Source organism: Mastacembelus armatus, chromosome 10 (genome assembly GCF_900324485.2).
Source record: "Mastacembelus armatus chromosome 10, fMasArm1.2, whole genome shotgun sequence".
Taxonomy (NCBI): domain Eukaryota; kingdom Metazoa; phylum Chordata; class Actinopteri; order Synbranchiformes; family Mastacembelidae; genus Mastacembelus; species Mastacembelus armatus.
In genome coordinates this window covers 14068595-14090526 of record NC_046642.1, presented here as the reverse complement: position 1 = coordinate 14090526, position 21932 = coordinate 14068595, and the positions used below count along the sequence as shown (strand labels likewise).

At 39.4% G+C, this 21932-nt stretch overlaps 3 protein-coding genes across 4 annotated transcripts; all 3 read right to left on the bottom strand.

The window, feature by feature from the left end:
* Window positions 1-3346: 3346 nt before the first annotated feature.
* Window positions 3347-11122, bottom strand: LOC113144817 (putative monooxygenase p33MONOX). Of its 2 annotated transcripts, none has more exons than XM_026331049.2 (8): window positions 10878-11122; window positions 9914-10032; window positions 9621-9808; window positions 9325-9436; window positions 9003-9130; window positions 5265-5404; window positions 4884-5056; window positions 3347-4611 (listed from the first exon to the last, which is right to left on the bottom strand). In XM_026331049.2, exons 2-8 carry the CDS (start codon window positions 9939-9941, stop codon window positions 4406-4408), a joined length of 975 nt encoding a protein of 324 aa, XP_026186834.1. In that variant the 5' UTR covers window positions 9942-10032; window positions 10878-11122; the 3' UTR covers window positions 3347-4405. The 2 variants fall into 2 exon arrangements, with proteins under 2 accessions (XP_026186834.1, XP_026186835.1); XM_026331050.2 differs by lacking the exon at window positions 10878-11122 and adding an exon at window positions 10459-10478.
* An 808-nt stretch (window positions 11123-11930) lies between these two features.
* LOC113144507 (C-X-C motif chemokine 10-like) lies at window positions 11931-13216 on the bottom strand. Its single transcript, XM_026330605.2, has 4 exons — window positions 13004-13216; window positions 12740-12857; window positions 12387-12464; window positions 11931-12237 (listed from the first exon to the last, which is right to left on the bottom strand). The coding sequence occupies exons 1-4, from the start codon at window positions 13065-13067 to the stop codon at window positions 12174-12176; spliced, it is 324 nt and encodes a 107-aa protein (XP_026186390.1). The 5' UTR covers window positions 13068-13216; the 3' UTR covers window positions 11931-12173.
* Window positions 13217-18817: 5601 nt separating this feature from the next.
* Window positions 18818-20798, bottom strand: LOC113144554 (uncharacterized). Its single transcript, XM_026330708.1, has 2 exons — window positions 20637-20798; window positions 18818-19840 (listed from the first exon to the last, which is right to left on the bottom strand). The coding sequence occupies exon 2, from the start codon at window positions 19836-19838 to the stop codon at window positions 19047-19049; it is 792 nt and encodes a 263-aa protein (XP_026186493.1). The 5' UTR covers window positions 19839-19840; window positions 20637-20798; the 3' UTR covers window positions 18818-19046.
* Between the last annotated feature and the right edge of the window lie 1134 nt (window positions 20799-21932).

Here is a 21932-nt window from a genome sequence, read left to right as displayed (position 1 = left end):
TGAGAGGCAAAAGAAGAACAAAATTACAGAAACAGATTAACAAAAAAAAACATGCATGCATGCTGCTACACAAAAACAATGCGGTTTTGGAATCGTTTTAGCCGTATGTTAGCTTTTTCATGCCAACTCTTGGAACTTCAGTTTTATGATTTTTTGTTTTTTCTTTTTGTTTTACTAAAGTTACCAACCTTCAGTATTTTCAGATCAGCTGGAAAGAGAGCCTGTATTAAATAGTTTCACTCTACTTGCATCCAAATATGTTTTGTAGTTGCAGAAAGATGCAAACATTTTCTGCAGGGGCTTTACACAGACATGGAGATGTTGTAACACAGATGATATCTTTACAATTTACGAGGTGCAGTTTATTATTTTGTAACATTATTGGATTTGATTTGTGTGTGACTTACATCTGCGTAAACAGCCTTACCTCTATAACGCTATTGCCAGGTATAGTGGGCATAATTTATTTTTACTTTTAACAAGATGCAGTACCTGCTGACAGCCATCAGCTTTGGTCAGGCCCCTGTGTACTCCCTGCCCACAAACCCCTCTCAGCTTGGTGGTGGGTTCACCTCCGGGCCACGTCACTGTGAATCAGCACCAGATGTGGCTCTGGCGTCATATTGTGTAGTGTACAACACAGAGGAACCACCCAACAGCAAATGTCAAAAGGGACCCCCTCCAAGTCCCTTGTTACGTTTTGTCACCAGCTGTTCGTGTTGTTGTGAGGAGAACTAGATTAGCCTACCTCTGAAAAAACTGCACATTAGTCAGCGTCATAGTTGGTGAGGCTTGTTACACAAACAAGTTGGGAGTTGAATACAAGATACTTTTAATGTACAACTTGAAAGCTATAGCTAAAATACATTTCCAGTAATAATGCCCTGTCTCTCTCTTGTAGATGTTATTATCTTATAACCTTCTTGTGTTTAAGGACTTCATAGTCTAGCCTTCAAACATGCTTTGGGTCACAGAAGCCTGTAAACAACTTTATTGCCACTTCAAGATAATTACTGTGTTTACTACAGAGTTCGTGAACAAGCTCAGGAGAGTACTTCCTGGTATATTCCTGGACCCACCTGGACATAAACTGCTTCATAAATGGAACTATTACATAAAAGTTCACACAGTCCTTTTTAAAGCTGACCTTTATACAGTGCACATCTAGACAGTAAAACACAGATTTACAAAGCATGTCTCACACAAATAAAATCGAATCGTTTGAGTGAGCTGTACATAAATGACATTATTTCTTATAAACTGGAAATTGTGTTGTTTTCTAAGTATGTATCTACACTACAGTAGTTTGACCAGAGTGGCAAGTCTGAGTTATGTCATCACGGAGAGGAGATTTGAAAAATAGTTTGTGAAGGAAGAGTTTTTGTTTTAAGGAATTTGTCCAGACCTGTTTTTGGAAATACAGAGGAGTGAGTGACTGTGTGTCGGAACAGATTTCAGATGAGACCACAGTGTTTGTTTTGGTGCATGGTCATTCTTGCAGGGTGGTGCTTGCCATCGCACATCTGTGAGTGAGCTAAATGATTTGTGTGGGAGCAAGTCAGAGGTGGGGGTAGGGGAGCAGAGCAATGGGTGTTCGCAACAGCCACGTAATGTCGGACCCAGAGAGAGCCATTTGTATTAAGTCATGACTGCTGGGGCACTCCACCCTTTGCTCTCTATTTCCCTACAACTGTGTTTCCCTCTCCCAGACTACACCACCCACTGTTCTTCTTGCTTTTGCATTACTGCTGTGTGTGTTTTTGGATTAGTCTTATCGTTGCTTGTGTTTGCAATCTTACCGAACTCTTACACCATGTCCCTACTTTCTTCACCCTGTCGTCTGTCTGCCATTATTTGCCACTAATGACTGTCTACGTCCAGCTTTTGATTGACAGCCCTCAGTCTTCCCTTGCCTGTTTCCTTTAATTTTGTTTCTATAGCACCACCTGAAAACCTGACATGGGTGCTCAAGAACCTGTAATTAAATAAAGGCGTGTATGTTTTCAGGAATTCATTTCAGAAATGAAACTCAAAGTTCAAAGTTGATGAAAATATGAAAATCTACTACAAAAAATCTACAATTCACATTCACTGATATGAGAACTTCATCACCACCTCCATAGGAAGATTAATTATTAGTACTTGACTTGGAAAAAAGTCATCACACAATATAAATGTCCTGTATCTGTATTCAGTTGTCTTTTGTTAACTAATGAATTGACGGCAATAGGAACACCCTGTAATAAATCTACCACATGCACACACAGTAATGTTGTCTCATTCACGCAAACATACAATGAGCAGTGCATAACTGCTGAGAGTTTCAGCAAAGGCTATAAACCTTCAAGGGTTCATGGCTCAAGGGGGGTGGGGGGTTGACTCTTTACTGTTTCTCCCTGCTGGCTCATTGTCTGATGGACTGGATGTTTGCTTTGATGTGGAGAAAAATGTTTGGTAGGTAATAACATTCAGCTATCATATTTCAGAATTGTTGACAATTTAATTGCTGCTACAAAGAAAATCAATCTCTGACAACAGTAGCATAAGTCTAATTAAATCTGCGTGTACACAGCTGCTCTCGTCCTGGTTCTTCTGACCTCTACCCTTCTTGTGTTTGTGGCAAAGTTAATTTCCTGATTATCTGTTACACTCTCATTTTAGAAAAAATTGCATCATCATGGCTACTTAACACATCATTTGACTACAGCATACATGCTTCTGTTCTTGACTAATTTGATAAGAACTTGAGTAATATAGTAAAACATGAAGTATAACAGTCAAACTAATGAGGGAGGAAAATTACTTTGCAACATTATGCTGGATAATTTCATGTTGAATATGTTGATTATTGCGCCATCTTCTGACCAAAGACTGCAGTTAAAGGCTGGCACAAAATATAGGAACATTGTGCCCAATATGGGTCAAATTTACATTTATGGCATGGCCTGGCCAAAATAACGAAATATAACTACTTAGTTCAATGCATGATTTAGAACAAATAAATGTGAAAAGGATGTCTATATTATGTATCCTGGTTACAGACCTAGCAATTTAAATAAAGCAAAACCAGTTGGGTCAGTTTTTATGCTGTACTCCCAGAGCACAGTTCACATTCTGTTCTACCAAACAAAGACACATATGTAAAAATTATTATTTTGAGTTGCAGCTGTTACTGTATGTTAATCACAAAACTGTTTTCTTACGTGAAAATGTATAATGTGAAAATATATCACATTTGGTTACAAATTACTGTTCACTGTGTAGCTATAGGAATACAACACATTATGGAGGCCTATCTGTACTTACATTTCTGAAACGTCCTATCAAAAAAGACAACAAACATGAATCACTTTAGCTTGTTATCAGATTTATTTACAGATGTATGTGGGAGATGACCTCCCTTGTGCAATAAATTACTGGAATTTAGCAATGCTTTCAAATAAAATTACAGAAATGTTTGGATTGTGAAAAAAAAATTAAAAATGACCACTTCAATCCATTTTTACAGCATGTTGAAACAATATTGTGATGCGTTATAAAAACGTGAATACAACATACTAACTACTATCCAGAATAAACAATTGTGATTTAAAGAATGACCTGAACTTACTTTGAAATAAAAATTACAACAATTAAAAAAAAAAAAATCACTTTAGGCCAGCAGTCACACTCTGTCAAACTAAACTAAAATGATCTCCCACATAAAAAAACAAAAACAAAGCTAAGCTCAGATGCGAAGACTGCCAAAAGCAAACATGCCACCAGTTTAGGCACAGTAGCAGTCATACCACACTATACTCTGCATGCTAACATGCTAACAGAGAAAAGCACTACAGAACTAGAAATGTGTGAGCTTATTAAAAAAATAAAATAAAAATATATATAGATATTACAAATGAGGCAACTGAGCATGATGAATTGAAATAGCTGGTCAGTGTTAGTGTGAGCAGCAAAGCTAAAGTGATCAACTTAAGCAAAGGACTGACAAGACATTTCAACAACTTAAAACTCCTGGCATCACTGAACAGAGCAAGGACAGCAAGGCAATGCATGCCAAAGCACCATCACGTCACAAAACAACAAAAATAATACAAAGCATTAATGTCTGCTGACGAAGTTACTTCATTTTATTTGGTAGGATGAGTAAGATGAGATATGAAGGGGATGACTAACAGACGATTGCAATCCATCTGAGTGGTTCCACTGGGAGGTGTAACAGTGCAGTACTGTCTCTAGGGCTGGTGAGGTAATACTACAGGTGGTCCTCATTCCTCTCTGGCTCAGAGAATTTGGAGGGAGACAGAGGGGACAGAGGAAGGCAAGAAAGAAAATGAGCAACCAGACTGAGGAAAAAGTGAGTGAAGAGAATGTGGTGAAGAGGTGTAGCTACAAAGCTAATCTGGCTTCAGAAACCCGAAGGTGTTAAAACATTCATGTCCCGAGGTTTAAGTTTGTGTGGCCGCGGTTGTGCCCGCTTGGCCTCAGTGTCTGAGATTTCAATCTTGGGGGGCATGAAGTTGGCAGGGTCCTCCACCTTGAGGTTGATCTGGGTGTTGGTGCCATCCATAGTAGAGGACTTTTGCAGGCCAAAGTAGGACTGCAGTGAAAATCCTGCAGGACAGATGAGGAAGTAGTGAATGTTATCACTATTGCTTTAAGCCCACATCATCACTGTTGGGTTTAGTTTCAGCTGCAAAAATCCAAAATTATAAACTATACCCTGCAGGAAATATTGATTTATTGTCTAATCTAATATTAAGTCTGCATTAAAATACCAGAACAGCTATCTAGTAATAAAACAAAACCCTTTTGTTTACACTTTGATTGCAGATATACTGCAGTACAGTTAGGTCCAGGTACAGGTTTGGATGTAAATCCCTCACCTGTGCTGGTTTCAGAGCCCGGGTCAGTGGGGGATTTCTGTACCACAGACCGAGTTCCAAAGAAGCTCCATTTCTCTCCTCCTCCTCCCTCATTTCCTCCCATGTCTGTGCGTGGATTTGAATTGAGCTCTGAGGTGGCAGGAAGAGGCGCAGGACCCAGCTGGAACCAGCTCCTGTTTTCCCATTAAGCAAGAGCAAGATATGAACATACAAGCAAACATGTGAAGTGTATGTAATACGATACCTCATTGGAGCCATGTTGAAAAATAAAGCAAGTTATGATTTAGGGCTCCATTTAAACCAATTTCAACAGAAGATTCTTGATCTGGGTTTAAATCAAATAACAATATGAGTTGAATATTTCAAAAGTACTGTGCCTACCTGCGACTAACAGCCGGTGATGAGTGGGGACTAACACAGGGAGTGATGTTAGGGGTGATGGTCGGGGTGCTAGATGGTGTGGATTGTGCTGATGGTGTAAGCCTGTCGTCCTTGAAGTCCCCGCTTGGCATTCTCAACTTCTACAAAAAAAAAACAAAAAACAAACAAAACATGGTTGACTAACTGTTTATTTTGATACATGCACCTTATACAAACAGCAAATTATTGAGTATCAGAATAAGCTTTTATAAATAAGCAGATAACTGAATAAGGATTCAAACTAAAAGGCACTTACTGTAATATATATAAAAGGTTTAAATTTCACTTTGATGCTTTACCTGCAAGCTAATAGTAAACGCCTTGACATTTAGATTTATTTATTTTCTTGAAAAAAAAAAAAAACGCATCCTACTGTGAACATCCTCAAACTCCTACCAATGTTGTACATCTGGTCCTGCACTCTGTTCAGGACAATGGCCTCTGTGGGAGCGGTCCCATGACCTTTGCGCTCTTGTTTATTATTTTGTTAGGTATCCTGTTACACTTTGTCGCTTCTCTAACAATGTTGGAGCCAGTATATTTCAAAGCAGGACTCAACAAGACTTGGATGGTGGCTGATGTGAAGTAAGACTAAATGTCAAGGGGCCTGCTGCGGCTCTCATCTATTAACGTGGACCATAAGGGGCAGACTTTTTCCCCTCGGGAGGCTGCAGTGAGGCTAAGGACACAAAGGCCGCCTGAACAATTTAAAAAAAACAAAACCCAACCTTAATAGCGTTAGTCAGGGAGACAGTTGGGTTGAATTTTTATGTGCTTCTCTGTAGCTACTATTTCCATTAAGCAATATTACCGTACAGTGTAGCACTAGATGCTAAGCTAACCACAGTACCACAGATAACGCTAACTAACATTAGCTAACACTACTTACCCAGTAACGGCTAACGTCGCTCTCTTTGCTTCGGACTCTACTGAGTTTCATAGTACTAAGGCTAAACTTTTAATATTAAGATGATAATTCCCGGTTAATGTAATGAGGAATATAGCCGATTTTATCGTAACGACAGTTCGAAAACTACCTTTGCTAGCTCACCGAAAAGGTTAGCGTCAGGGTTGCTAATGGGCCTCCTTTGCGGCCGGCCGGAACGCACAAATCGCGTTAGCTCGCTTTTTTACATACCTTTTTATGACAACATTTCTTTGACGTTCCAGTCCGATAGATGCCTTCATTGTGCCCATAATTAGAGGTTACAACAAGTTTAAGGGGCGAGTATTTCTTAAAAAACACAGACGACACGGTCAATACACACTTCTCTCGGCCTTGAATAGGTCTCGGTCTTGTTAGGAGATCTGTGATTGGTCAGTTTGAGAAAATAAGGGGACTCGTTTCATTCTAGTGCGTTGCCTGGCAACACTACTGTTACAAACACAGAGCTGGTGACGTAATTTGTTTACCAAGGTGTATAGTCAAAAGTCTACAACAATGTAGTATTATATAATTCGTCGCATAGATGCTTATTTAAAAAACACACAAGGGATTTGACTGGTACAGTGGCTTTCAATTGGCCTTACCCTCAGCAATACATACACATATGTAAAAATTTAAAATAAATATAATAATGAGTTTCGACATGATTGCTGGATATTTACAAAAATTTACAGTTTGTGAATTTACAGTTATTTCACTAATTTACAGTTCTTGTACTGGAAACAGATATTACACTGTGCACGTGTGTGGGGGTTATACTAATTGTATTAATATACATACCCTAATTAATCTAGAAGTATTATAGTCTTCATTATTTACTTGTCATCTTCTGTGTTCAGTGTGACAAAATTATTTAACATTCTTGCTTATTCCTGGTTTGTTATGGCAATAGCCTACATTGACTTCCTCAGGTATACAGTGGGTACGGAAAGTATTCAGACCCCTTTAAATTTTTCACTCTTTGTGTCATTGCAGCCATTTGCCAAAATCAAAAAAGTTCATTTTATTTCTCATTAATGTACACTCAGCACCCCATCTTGACAGAAAAAAACAGAAATGTAGAAATTTTTGCAAATTTATTAAAAAAGAAAAACTGAAATATCACATGGTCATAAGTATTCAGACCCTGTGCTCAGTATTGAGTAGAAGCACCCTTTTGAGCTAGTACAGCCATGAGTCTTCTTGGGAATGATGCAACAAGTTTTTCACACCTGGATTTGGGGATCCTCTGCCATTCTTCCTTGCAGATCCTCTCCAGTTCTGTCAGGTTGGATGGTGAACGTTGGTGGACAGCCATTTTCAAGTCTCTCCAGAGATGCTCAATTGGGTTTAGGTCAGGGCTGTGGCTGGGCCAGTCCAGAACGGTCACAGAGTTGTTCCGAAGCCACTCCTTTGTTATTTTAGCTGTGTGCTTAGGGTCATTGTCCTGTTGAAAGGTGAACCTTCGGCCCAGTCTGAGGTCCTGAGCACTCTGGAAGAGGTTTTCTTCCAGGATATCTCTGTACTTGGCCGCATTCATCTTTCCTTCAGTTGCAACCAGTCGTCCTGTCCCTGCAGCTGAAAAACACCCCCACAACATGATGCTCCCACCACCATGTTTCACTGTAGGGATTGTATTGGACAGGTGATGAGCAGTGCCTGGTTTTCTCCACACATACCGCTTAGAATTAATTAATTAAAGTTCAATCTTGGTCTCATCAGACCAGAGAATCTTATTTCTCATAGTCTCAGAGTCCTTCATGTGTTTTTTGGCAAACTCTATGCAGGCTTTCATGTGTCTTGCACTGAGGAGAGGCTTCCGTCGGGCCCCTCTGCCATAAAGCCCCGACTGGTGGAGGGCTGCAGTGATAGCTGACTTTGTGGAACTTTCTCCCATCTCCCTACTGCATCTCTGGAGCTCAGCCACAGTGATCTTTGGGTTCTTCTTTACCTCTCTCACCAAGGCTCTTCTCCCACGATTGCTCAGTTTGGCTGGACGGCCAGGTCTAGGAAGAGTTCTGGTCGTCCCAAACTTTTTCCATTTGAGGATTATGGAGGCCACTGAGCTCTTAGGAACCTTGAGTGCTGCAGAAATTCTTTTGTAACCTTGGCCAGATCTGTGCCTTGCCACAATTCTGTCTCTGAGCTCCTTGGGCAGTTCCTTCGACCTCATGATTCTCATTTGCTCTGACATGCACTGTGAGCTGTAAGGTCTTATATAGACAGGTGTGTGCTTTTCCTAATCAAGTCCAATCAGTTTAATTAATCACAGATGGACTCCAATGAAGGAGCAGAACCATCTCAAGGAGGATCAGAAGAAATGGACAGCATGTGAGTTAAATATGAGTGTCACTGCAAAGGGTCTGAATACTTATGACCATGTGATATTTCAGTTTTTCTTTTGTAATAAATTTGCAAAAATTTCTACATTTCTGTTTTTTTCTGTCAAGATGGGGTGCTGAGTGTACATTAATGAGAAATAAAATGAACTTTTTTGATTTTGGCAAATGGCTGCAATGACACAAAGAGTGAAAAATTTAAAGGGGTCTGAATACTTTCTGTACCCACTGTACATGCACAGTTGGTCAGACCTATGGCCTTTCATTTAGGCCTAAACTTATTAAACCATGGTATTAAACCAGCAGTAAACATCAGACATCTGTCACACATTTGGGTGTGACAAGATATGTTTTCGGGTTATCTGGGGGCAGGGAGAAACATGTCACTGCTCATAGTCAGATTAAGACTTCTCTCTCTAATTTGCTCATACTCACAGGTAATGTGCCGTCACCCAGTCGGTGAAAGCGCGTCTCCTCAGCAGAGAGCCCCTTGTGGGGAGTATACCCTGCGTCTGTCAGACCTGCCTGGTGCTCAAACCTCTGAATGTTCTCCTGGGTCTGCTCTAAGTGAAGAGAGTCAATCAGCAGAGGAGATAAAATTAGCCAAGATTTACTGTACTATATTTCATTAACCCCCCACTGATACTCCAAGTCAGCGGCTAGGGTAACTCTTACATAGGTCTGTGGCATGCAGTGAAGCTTAGTTATTTGGTCTTCTCTGTCTAGATATTTATCAAAATAAAAATGGTTAACTTACTGATCATGAGTGAACTCATTAAAGACGTGGCTTTGGCTTTCACCACAGGGACCGGAGACTTTGCTGGCGTTGCTGCATCTAAAGTCTGCAACTTCCCACAGCTCTCACCTTCCTAGTTGCGCAACTTTATGCAGTTAGAATTAATTACATAACAGATAGGTGGGTAAATATGTGTCCAGGCATGCACCTAAGTTCTAAGAACCAAACAATACAAATAGCATTTTGTTCACATCACATGTTTCACATCCAATATAAACTGGGTTAGGTATTGGTAGCAGAAACAAACAGGAAAGCACCTCTGCAAGTTTCCTGAACTTGTGCTGTGGGATTACAGGATCTTTCCATAAGATGTTGACAGTCATGTCTGAAGGTGGTGAATGTATGGGGCCATAGATGTGCTCATCATAGCTGATGTTGTGCCGTGGCATCGTAATAGGAGATGATAAGGCACAGCAGAATCCTGATGACATATCGGCTTCAATTGCTAAAGTATGGGTACAAAACAGACATGACATTGTCAAGAAGCGATATGAGATGATCACCTCGTCTAAGTATGTCTGTTCATTTCTTTTCTAAATTCCTGCATTACCTGGGACGTCTCCCTGTCTTGAATCCATTCTGACACCAGATCAGAGAGGATGACCTCAGGAGGCTCTGCAGACTGTGCCGGTCAGCTCTGTGCGTGACTTTGGACTCCAAATCTGAACCCTTCATCACATGACATAACACACGTCACAAAGCCATTAGACACATAGAAGGTCCTGCTCCAAAGTGAAGCGCAACAACACACCAGTTCTGTCACTATGAGAAGTGGTAATAAATAAATGGATGCCTGCAGGTTTTCAGTAGCCTAATATTGGTTAGGTCAGATAATAAACCCACCATAGACATGCATTTGCTGTGAGCAGTGCATGAGGTCTGACCACCTGCTCCAAATAGAGTCAGAGAGTCTTATTACAACAGTGTCAATATAGGGCTATCAGTTTTTGTCACGAGCCCACCTCTCATACCAGCCTCCTCAAAGAGCTAAACTGATTTAAAACATTTTCACATGGAAATTAATCTTGTAGATTTACATGATATATAGACAGGAACCTGTTCTGCAAATCCTCATTGTACAAAATACAAACAAACCTTTCCTCGTTTGTTCTGTTATGATGAACCTGTCTATTGCAGTGCTTCTTAATCTTGTCTGAGTTTATTTTCTTCCAGCATGAATGTGGATACAACGTCTTCAGATCTGCACAGTCTGAAACTAAATGCTGCCAGATTCAGATTTAGGTCGGTGGTATTTTGCAATCTGGTGGACCAGACGGCTGATCTATCTGCTGATCACGTCAGTGTTAGGAAGCCTGATACAGTGACTTGCAAAAACAGGAACCGAAATCATGGCATGGGCGTGTGGGAATTATGTAACGTTTAACAAACTGTAATTATAATAACACAAAGTATTCTGACACAGGAATACTTTACTTAGTGGCACACCTATAGGTAGGGGTTGTTAAAAAAAAAAAAAAAAACTAAAAAGAGTGTGGGTTGGATTTAACACTTACCTCTAACTGTAAATATTCCCTTTCCTTTCCTCTTGGGATTCTTCCGCAGCTGGGCTGATGTCAAAAACCTTGCCGATTTGACAGGCTGAGCGAACAAATGTTATATGTTTGCTCATCGCTTGGTTCGTCCATGACTTTTGGACGTTCACAGAGTAAACAGAGGCAGCTGAGGCGGCCACGGTACCGGGCAAAGGACTCGAGCACACGGACACCGGCAACACATGCGACAAATGAAGCCGACGGAAGTGATGATACGAAACCTAGAGCTCTGCAGCATATTTGGAGAGAAGTGTGGTGCATTATCACCGTGTTGTAACGTGTTACGCTTTAAAATGAAACAATGACAATAACACACAGTTCATATGATCAGATTTGCTGTAAAAACTTAGATGTTTAGGTGGACTAGTTTCAGACAGTTTGTCAACGTGGCACTCGGTTTGTGGGGACAGAAATCAAGACACAAAATATTTTTTACAATAATGTGGTCCCCAGATGGGGCACAGTAGTTTAGGGTCACCAGTGAATTAATGAATGACAGTTTGTGACAGTGTGTGTGTGAGTGTGTTAGTGTATGTGTGTTTGTTGCCTATGGGTGTGTATGGTTACAGCCTATGAGACTCAACTGAGCTGAGACACCCCCATGTCAGAGTGGGAACACATGGTGCTGGTGGGTCACTGACCTTGTAATCCCATGGTCCTCATTAGTCATTAGACTGCTGAGAGCAATCTAACAAAATCTACACTAAAATATATTATTTTCATTTATTAACAAAAACTGGACTATAAAACTATAAAATATCAAAATGCTAAATATTAAATAAAACATACATTTTGACAAAAAAAAAAAAATCAAATAGTAAATCTAAACCAGGTGCCAAATTTAACTCTAGTGAGAGCATTTCTTGGTCACGAGATAACGCGTGGAAACGAGGCAGCCAAAGAACTTACGTGGCACTGTATTTTATGCACTAGCAGCCCTCAACCACAAGACAGCACTCCTGATATATGACACAAACATGATCTGACCTACAACAGAAGACTAGTAATCACTGCTTCGTTGATTTGTCTTTTATTGCAAAAAAAAGTGAAGATATTAACATGTGGAAAATCAAATTTAAAACACAAACATTTACAAATACAAATCAGCAGAGACGAAAAAACCTAACCATAAATAGAAAGTATAAAAGATAAATAGACAAAAAAACTTAATTCGTGTCGACATTCACTAAAGGTGACTTTGGTGAGGGATCTTGGTCATATAAGCTTGTTGTTGATAGAAGGAGTTGGTCAAGAGATTCAGATGTCAGGTGTGTTGGTGCTGCGTGGGGAAGATGTGGTTGTAGTAGTGTTTTTCTTCTTTCTAGAAATGGCAGTAATGAGAAAGTGACACATTAGACACATTACAATAATCATTATATGTATGTTTTTTTATTCCTATCAAACCCTGCATAGTGGTCATTGCATTCTGAGTATGATGCTTGGATTCAGGTCAAATGTAAATATACTCACATGATGGTACGCAGGAGCTTTATCACATTGTTTGATTTGGGGTTCAGGCAATAGCGAAGGCCATTGTTGGCGGTGACACTGTTGAAGTGGACAATAGAAATGACATCAGTTAAAGGGCTTTAGGCACTGCAGATCTCAGTTAAGATCGCGCAGGTAAACCAATGGCTATAAGAGATTGTGGTCTGTCCTAACTTGCTTTAGCAGGAGTTAGTAACTCTAATTCAAGAAAGCTTAAACATTTGTTGAGCTACAGTAAGTCTCTACCAAATAGTATTTCAAACATCTAGGCTCTAAACAACACCCCACGTTCTCATCATCTCATCTCATATTTAGAAATCAATTGTGTAACTTACACAATCTCCACTTGGTTACAAAAGATGGTCGCAGGGTAGATCTGGATGTCTTTTAATTTGGAATTGCCAACGTTATTCCTCATACGCTGACACAGACACTGCTCCTTTGATTCATTGACTAGAGAGAAAGACAACGACAAAAAAAATTAGAAATTGACTGTACAGAAACTCACAGCTTAACAACATCTATCAATAATAGTTTGATGACAACAAATCAAACCTAAATTGTACAAAAATTATTTTAAAAAAGGGATGAAAACTTACGTTGAGCTGTAGAGATGTAGACCACAACAGCGAGGAGCAGAAGTGCTTTAAAAATGCTGCACATTGTTGGTTTTCTGTTTTGTCAAGATGACAGGTGATGGAAGAAAAAAACTTAAGCCTTCTGGATAACGTGATAAAAAGCCTCTGTAATAATCACAGCTAGAGCTTATGAAGACTCAAAGAAAGCTGAAGTTGTTGACAGAAGAACTGTGAAGGTTATGAGCTGAGGGTCACCTTAAATACTCTCTTCATCCACATACCTCATCCTTCCTGTGCTCATAGGGAATATTTCGAGAGTGGAAAGTAAAACCACAAAAACCCCTGAGTCATCTATTTTCCGTTCCCCTCTGGTTGGTCTTTGATTTCACGTGTAATAAGAAAAGATAAAATCATAACACCACTACTACTAATAATTTAAGCTAAATTGTTGGATCTTTAGAACTGCATTTGCAATTAAGCTTGAACTTGACTTAACATTGTTTTTTTAAATAGTTTAATGACTATAGAACAAATCTTTTTGTAAATTTATTTATTCATTTACCATTCATGATCTTGTATATCTTTAAAATGACCAGTATTTCTCAAATTGTGCCAGGGGTATGGAAATTGAGCAGAACTGTAAATATCATAAAGGACAAAAATGCAAACAAACAGATCACAATACAAAATCAGAATGTGAATAAAATATCTTTCTATTAAATTCTGGCTCACTGGCTGTTCTTATCTAACATTAGTGTCTTTCTGCTGAACTGAGTTGGATTAATTGTATGTACTGTATCTCTATTACAGTCCATATAGTTATCTCATCTAAAAACAAACAAAACAACTAGACAAATGTGCAACACAGCTGAGTGTGTCTTAGTGCCAAAAAAAGGAAAATATACATACACACACACACACACACACACACACACACACATATATATATATATATATATATATATATATACACATATATATATCATGTCATGTTTTTATTTCACTCCTGCTACTATAAAGAAAATCATTTTACATGACTGTACATTGAGTGGCATTTTTAAGTTTATTATTATCTTGTTTAAAAACAAAGTTTTGAGTTGGATTTTATTAGTCAAATTAGAGTGGGCTGTTTCAGTATGGTAGCAAAGTGTGGGCAGGTGATCTTTGCAAGAGCAGGTTTTGATGTAATTTGTGCATCTGTGGTTAACACCTTTAGCAGCAAATTAAATGCAGAACTACTTGGGAAAATGAAGGTATGGTTTTATTTATTTCCATTTTAGCTGCATGGTAGTTAGACCTTTGTGACGTTTGTGCTTAAATCAGTGATATCACTTTTATCTGATACTACTTTATATTTCCTCATCATAGTTTGTATTTGATTAAGACCACCAACCCATGACCCCTCCTTAGGGGAAACAGTGTATTTTACCATGCCCTACTGCTGTCTAATTTCTGACTCCCCCTCCTTAGGGGTCATGGGTTTTAAAGTAAAGCATTAGTTTTAGCAGAAATCTTGGTGTGCATGTGAGTTTCACTTTTATGTCCTCTTTCACTTTTCTGGAGTAAGTGAAATCTTACCACTATTTCCATTTCAATGTCCTTCTCTTTTTTGTCAGTATATAGGCTAAACTGGAATAAAAGAGGTATAGGCCAGAGGGGAAAGATTACCCAAATTACACTAAATAACTTACTTTCCTGTAATGTACTATGCATTTGTTATGAACAGTATTGGGGAACACATGGTTGAGAATAATAAATGACTAGCAGGCTGGTGACTTATGAAAACCCATATTACTGTTAAGAGCAGGTTTCTGTCTCATGACAGTAATATACCTCCAAGAAGTAAACTTTTTAAAACTCAGAAAAAACAGAAACTATTGTTTCAAAGAGAAAGATACTGCTACAGTGATTTTTTTTTTTTTTTTTTTTTACAGTGCAACTATTTTTAATTTTATTCTGCCAGGTTTTGAGATAATTGTCTTGGTTTGTGTCTGAGTGATATTTTAAAAGGTAGGCTGACTAAAACCAAAACTGTGGGCATCGTTAGAAATGACTAAGCATGGTACTGAGCTTTTTGAAATAATCCACTGGGTTAGTTTTGCCAGTGTGAAACATGTAATTATTAAGTGGATTTTAAAAACATTACATTTGGAAATACATAGATCTAAAGTATTAAACCTCAGCTATAAAAACATTTTTTCTTTCACAACCCTATTAAACCCAAGCTGTGATATTTTAAGACACAGAGTTTTCCCTGGCAATGTAGGGCAGCAAAAGGGATTTTCAAGTATTGCTGCATATGGTACAGACTAAACATTGGTCAGGAGGTCAGCACTAGTGACTTCTCTAAAAACAAAACAAAACAAAAAAAGAGCTTATAGCACACTTTAAATCCTATTAAAACACATAAAACTGAGTCAGATCAAGAATTTCTTTGGTTGACTTATCAGGGGAGTCAGAAATTACACGGCAGTAGGGCATGGTAAAATACACTGTTGCCATCTGTGATACACTACAGTTTTATTCTGACAGGTAGGTTTCAGTTAGTAAACTTGAATTTGTCATATGTGTCCATTCAGTTATTGTTTCATGGGTTTTACTTATTAGGGGCTACAGAGTGTACCAGCTGACATCATAACAAAACACATCCTGTTCTTTACTTCAGTCAAAAAAATTAGTGACACTGTGGTCCATTAGTGACTCTGTAGCCCTACTCTACATGCATGACCAAAAGCACAGTTCCTGGAAAATAGATGCTTTTTTTCTTATTGTAGTTTCCATATCGCCTTTTGTCAGTGGTGAAAGAATGCAAGGGGATTGCCAGCTAACATCTTTAATAATTCATGTTTCCTTTTTGTGAAGTAGTGGCTTTCTTCACCAAAAGCCGTAGCGTATGACCCTGTGCAAGACCGAAAAGACAGGAACTACCAGTAGAGCAGAGCCTCTTCCTCTGCAGACTGAGCATGCAGGCTGATGTGGTTCCACTTCTCGTTTCAAGTGATTTCTAAAATCAGCAACTTATTATAAAAAAATAAAGAATGGTATAAAAGAGTAAAACCAAAAAATATTGGATTGGAAAAAGTAGTAAGGCTAAAGTGTAAAAACTGTTGGAAAAATATTAATATCCTTAAGTAAAAGTATGATAAAGTACTGCATTAAAAATAAAGGTTTTGTATTTAAATATCTGTTATACTAAGTCCAAGTACAATTTTTTTCTGATAGATATTTTTGGCATTTTTGCCTTTATTTGACAGTGATGGTAAAGACAGGAAGTGTTAAAGTGATGTTTATGACATGCAACAAAAATATACAACCTGGAGTTAAGACAATTTTGCAGAAAAATATCTAATAATCCTGGCAGCAATTATTTCTGTTCAAAGTATTGGTAATGTGTAGTAGGTGTGTGCAGTGTAGTGTAGTTTTTGAATGATAAATACTAATTTGAAAAGTGAAAGTCAGTCAAATGCAATAGATTTCAGTGTATAGTATTAAATTACATTATTTGAAGCAGAAGTATAAAGCAGTATAAAATAGAAATTGTCAGGTGAAAGTACATCAAAAGTGTACTTAAATATAGTACTTAAATAAGTGTATGCTCCTGCACAACTCAACAGCCATCCATCTTTGTTCACTCACCGCTGCTGTGTGCAAATCCTGGGTGAGAGGTAGAGTACACCCTGGACACATCACCTGTCTATCACAATCTGACACATAGACAGACACACACTCACACTCAAAGTCACACCTACGGGAGAAAGGAAAAACCCACAACAGCATGGAAGCGATCATGTAAACTCGGCACAGTAAGGCCTCAGGGCCTTACAGGATTCAACCCACCTACCCTTCTTGCTGTGATGTGTGTGCTGTGAGTGTTGTACACGTTTTTGTTCAGTGTTTTTGTGTGGTTGAACTGATGGTGAAGGTCCTAAGAAAAGAAAAAGAAAAGTAAATTTCAAAAATAATATTTTAATTCAATATTAATAATAATAATAATATTAGTAATATTATATTGCGCTAACTGTTATATCAAACTAAACTAAGTAAATACGCAAATAAAAGAACTTTATATGTTTGACACGTTATATACTGTTTTGACTGGCTGTTCGCTTGGTTATATAATGCCTTGCTTTTTGTTGCAGTGTGCTGAGGTAAGTGTGAAAACAAAGACAGAGTTGAGTTGAGTACGACCGCATAAGAGACTTTGAGTGTTTCCAGCCCCTGAAAGACTATTTTCCTGTGAGACTGGCTTTCCCTTACCGGAACATAAGCACATTTGTTCCCCCTCCATTGTTCCAATGTGCGTTTTTTAATTCATTTATTTATTTTTCCTTTTTTTTTTTTTTTTTTTTAACAGTTTGATGTTCACATCTTTACCTTTACCATCCTGATTTATTACAATTTGATTTGGCCGTTGTGGCCGGTTGAAAATACTGAACACACCAATGTAGCTGCAAGACATTGGAATTTACCAAACTTAAGACATCAAGAAAGGCCACTAGGCCAAAAAACTGCTATACAATCAGACAGGTGGTAAGCAAGCCAACAAGTTAGCCAGAATTAACAAATTTACTGTATTTCGGAAAACTGAAAGTAAGAATACCAAACAAACATTTGCCGCAACGGCTCTGAGCAGAGTAGGCCAGAAATGAATCAAGCAAAGACAGGTGTAATAAACACTCACAACATGCAGGTGTGTTTAAAACATGTTTTTGTCTAACTGCATATGTTGCACCATCATTTCACTTGAGGTGTTTTACTGCATCAGCAACAAGTTATTAGTGTCAGAAACCAGCTCAATGTTTGTAACAAGGAGAAGAGACAATTCATGTTTATTCAAAACAAAACTAACTCAAACAAAAACCCATGTAGCGTGACAGTCAGTTACATCAGTAATGTATGGAGTGTGTGGGTGAGGGAATAATGTGTGTGTTAATGGTGTATGCAGACGTGTGAAACCAAAACGAAAACCAGGTGCTGTGGAGCTTTGGAGAAAACCCCACACTGGAAAGGAGCTGGTTTTTGAAACCACTGTGGATGCCGAAACAGGCACCACCACATTACACTATTGACCCCATACTGCATGAAAGCACCTGCAAAACAAGACCGAATAAACACAGAAAGCGGAAAGAGAGGGTCCTGACATTAGTAAGTTATTAGTAAGTTATTTGAAATACTGGCCAGTATATTTGATTAGTCACTGAGAAAACTCAGTAGACTCTTTTACTCAATGACTTAATCTTGCCCCCTAGTGTTTCAGATTCAAAACTACAAGTGTGGTTCTTTAGTTGTTGCTGTGCTGTGGTCACAGCCTACTGAAATCTCTTGTTGATCACAGCGGATCATTTTTTGTTAAAATTGTTCTACAACTAAACTCTGTATCTTCTGTTGTAACTTCATAATTGTATTCATGTTAATAATATCACTAGTCAGCTCATTGTTATGCCTGTAACAGTGGCATGCAGCCATTAGTGTTGTTCCAGTGCAACAGCAGGTGATCTGCATCTCGCATGTTTAGGTTCAGTGGTTTCTTCTTCACCCAGTCTGCGCTTCTCCACACAGCGCAGGATCCCACAACAGTTACCATAGAAACTCCAGCGCCTGGCACCAGCAGAGCCGAGAGCGGAGTTCATTTTCGAGGAGTTTACACATGCAAGAAAACACAGATTGTTGCTCGATGAATAACACTGGGCACACAGCTTGGTTGGGCGTATCAAAAGATTGGTTTATTTATTCGCATTTAGTTCACAAAACAATGAAAGGTACAAAAGCCTTCTGCAGATTTAGTCAGTATTTAGGATTCTGTATGATTACTTGCATACAGCAAGAGTAGGAGGGATTTCATAGGAAATGATATTGATATAACAATACACATGGACACTCATGGCAATATTTACTTGCCTCTGTATGTTTTCATATGTGTATTTAATCATAGTCATGTATCTTATACATATCTGCATAATACACTTCTACATATCTCACTGTCTCGTGCATTGACAAAAAAAAAAAAAGATTAGGATGCTTTATTGAGGAATGTGTTCGGTTACAGTGTCTGTCCATTTGCGCCCTATATCTCAGCAATGGCGGGCAGCATGCAGGCTCGCACACGCGCCTCCCTCCATGCTGACCTGCAGTCAGAGATCCACTGGGACACGAGGGATTGTTTGATGGTCGGGTTCTGCCTCTCCCCCTCTGCGTCTCTGTCAGCTGGGCTGCCTGTCCTGGCCTCCAACCTGGACACGCTGTGTTTTGGGGAGATATTTGGAACTGAAGTGTCAGTGCTGGTGTAAAATTCAGGGCAGCTGCTCTTGCGCTGGCGTGGGAGGTCTGGACTTGAAGCACGAGGGATGCTGTGTGACCTGGAGCGTGTCTGGCCATCCCATATGCTGCCATGTTGTCTTTTAAACCTACTCTTGACAAAAGCCTTCCTCACACCTCCGGAGAGGTTGTTCTGGTGTCCATAGAGATACTCCAAAGGGTCAGAATTGCCAAACATCAGCTTGGCATTCAGTTCTTTCTCCTCTCCTTCCTTCACATTGTTGACTTGTGTCTCCACAGTGGAATCGAATTCAAAGGTGGTTGATGTAGTCACACTGAGCTGTGACAACCTCGGTCTCTGGTGCATGGCATCCAGCTGCCATGTGTGGAGACTGTCAGGGGAGACATCCCTGGTGGGGAAGGTGGGATGGGCCAGGTGGCAGATGGAAAGGAAGTAGTCCTCTGAGGAGACAGATTGACTGTGGCCAGTAACATGGGGCGGGCTGGCTTCATTCAGATCCCTTACAGGCTCCTCAGTGCCCTCTCTGATTGTGGGCAGCAGGAGTCTTCCCTTGGAGAGCAGTCTGGAACGTGGCCGCATAGCTGAGAGAAAGACAAGAAGGAAAGAAGTCAGGTTGAGATCAAAAATATCTATCAAATGTTTGCAAGCATGCAGACAGAGTAACGCACACTATATAAACATCAGGAAAGACATTATTATAATAAATTCCCAGAATATTATGAACATTTTGTAGAAGATCAAAACACAGACTGATAATATTAATGCTTCACATTGTGATTTGAACAGGTATAAAAAAAACAACAACAAAAAAAAAAGCTCAGAAAACAGTTTATCCACATTTATGCACTATCCATCCGAGACAACATTGTTCGTTTCAAGAGCATTTCTGAGAATTTGAATTGAATTCACATACAGCATAAGACTCGCTTTCCTCTTCCCCATTTCAGACACCATGCCCTGCTTACTTTGGAGTGGCAGTGTCAACAGAGCAAAATACAAACAATCCTAACAAGGAACAGCAAGAGCAACATAGATGACTATTTTAAATGCCAGTCATGTAAAGCCACAGTGTCATCTTATATTTTCTAATGTTACCCCGTATTGTTATAACCCCAAGTGCAGCCCACAGTATATTTTCATCTCGACCTCTATGCCAAAAATAGCACAAGCCAAACCGAAATGCCAGCCTCTCCCAGTTTCTTCTAAGGTGTAACCATTGCTAAATTTAGACCACACCTTCGGTATACAACGGCCAAAAATGGTCCCACAGCAGCAGCTGTGCGCTGAAACACAGAATGGACACCCTGTGTTTTTTTCACCTCATGCATTATCAATTATTATGTAAGGTTTTTCTGCTCAAATAGCTTTCACACTCACCCACTGACAGATGTTCTTCGTCAAGTCCAGTTGAGCCGTTCTTCTTTTCTCTCGTCTTGCAAGCTCAATTATCAGTCTGAAGCGCTTTTCAGCAGGATATGTTTTTATTTGTCTCCAGCCGGTGATGCTGATGCTTCTCCTTGAGCTCACTCCGACTGTCTGTGTTCAGAGCCAGCGGTCGAATGCAGATTTATCCTCTCCTCACCCTCCCTCTCCCTCTCCCTCTCTCTCTCTCTCTCACTAGCTTACTTTTAGTTTGCCCTCCTTCCCTGGTTCTAAAAATAGACACACCATCCATTTCCTCAGCCCCAACACTATCATTGGCTGACTGTATTGATGGAGAGAGAAAAACAGAGGCAGGAAGAGAGAAAAAGACAAAACCAAGAAAAAGAAGGCGAAAGGGTGATGGTGGGGATGAGAGAAAAAGAGGAGGCAGAGGAAGAACAAAACAGAAAAACAGAGGAAGGAAGAGATGAATGTGATTTTGTAAATCTGCCAAAATGAGTGATGACTTTACGTAAACAGAAGCCCACATATGCTACTGTAAAATGGTTTGGCCTTATTGCCTGAAACATGTAATATGCATCATGCAGTCTGATGCACATGTGAGAGCTTTGCACGTGTTTCCCTGTGTGTGAGTGTGTGTGCGTATACTGTATATGTATTTGCACAACACAGCTGAGATCACAGGACCCCTTGCTTTGGGAAACTTCTCACTTGGGGCTTCACGTACACAGCATGAGTCACGTGAGTCAACAGCGTTGCTCTGTTGCCATTAGTTATACTGTTAAGACACTTTAGACCAGTTTGATCTTTCACAAACCGTTCTTTATTATGCAAGTTCAAACTATTGAAATGTTTCGTTGTGCCCTGTGATGGACTGGTGACCTGTCCAGGGTGTACCCCTGCCTTTCACCTGAGAGAGAGCTGGGATAGGCTCCAGCAGATCCCCGTGACCCTGGCTTTCAGGAAAAAGCGGGTATAGAAGATGGATGGATGGATGGATGTTTCGTTGCAATTTTGTGCGATGTCAATTTGGTACATTTACGTAAGAAAATTTATGCAGATGAGACCTTGGGCAAAGACAACACTGAGCGGATTTCTGGTTGAAAATGTATTTCAACCAAACAAAGCTTTTCTGTTTATATTAAACTGGACAATAAGAAGAATAACCCATTTTTGAGTATTTAGGCCAGCTGCAGAGAGTGTTGCATAAATATAACGATTGTCCAATAGATACATTTGTGGTAAAATTGGTTGTTATTTGTGTCTTGAGGGCAAAGATCTTATAATAAA

Excerpts from the sequence above, each read along its gene's own strand:
- LOC113144507 (XM_026330605.2), bottom strand. The coding sequence starts at position 13,067 with ATGTGCAGCATTTTTAAAGCACTTCTGCTCCTCGCTGTTGTGGTCTAC. Across the intron at positions 12,858-13,003 it reads CTACATCTCTACAGCTCAAC|TCAATGAATCAAAGGAGCAG; the intron begins GTAAGTTTTCAT and ends CTTTCTCTCTAG. Across the intron at positions 12,465-12,739 it reads TGTAACCAAGTGGAGATTGT|TGTCACCGCCAACAATGGCC; the intron begins GTAAGTTACACA and ends CCACTTCAACAG.
- LOC113144554 (XM_026330708.1), bottom strand. The coding sequence starts at position 19,838 with ATGCGGCCACGTTCCAGACTGCTCTCCAAGGGAAGACTCCTGCTGCCC.
- LOC113144817 (XM_026331049.2), bottom strand. The coding sequence starts at position 9,941 with ATGGATTCAAGACAGGGAGACGTCCCAG. Across the intron at positions 9,809-9,913 it reads AAGACAGGGAGACGTCCCAG|CAATTGAAGCCGATATGTCA; the intron begins GTAATGCAGGAA and ends CCCATACTTTAG. Across the intron at positions 5,405-9,002 it reads TGGGTGACGGCACATTACCT|AAGTTGAGAATGCCAAGCGG; the intron begins GTGAGTATGAGC and ends TTTTTTTTGTAG.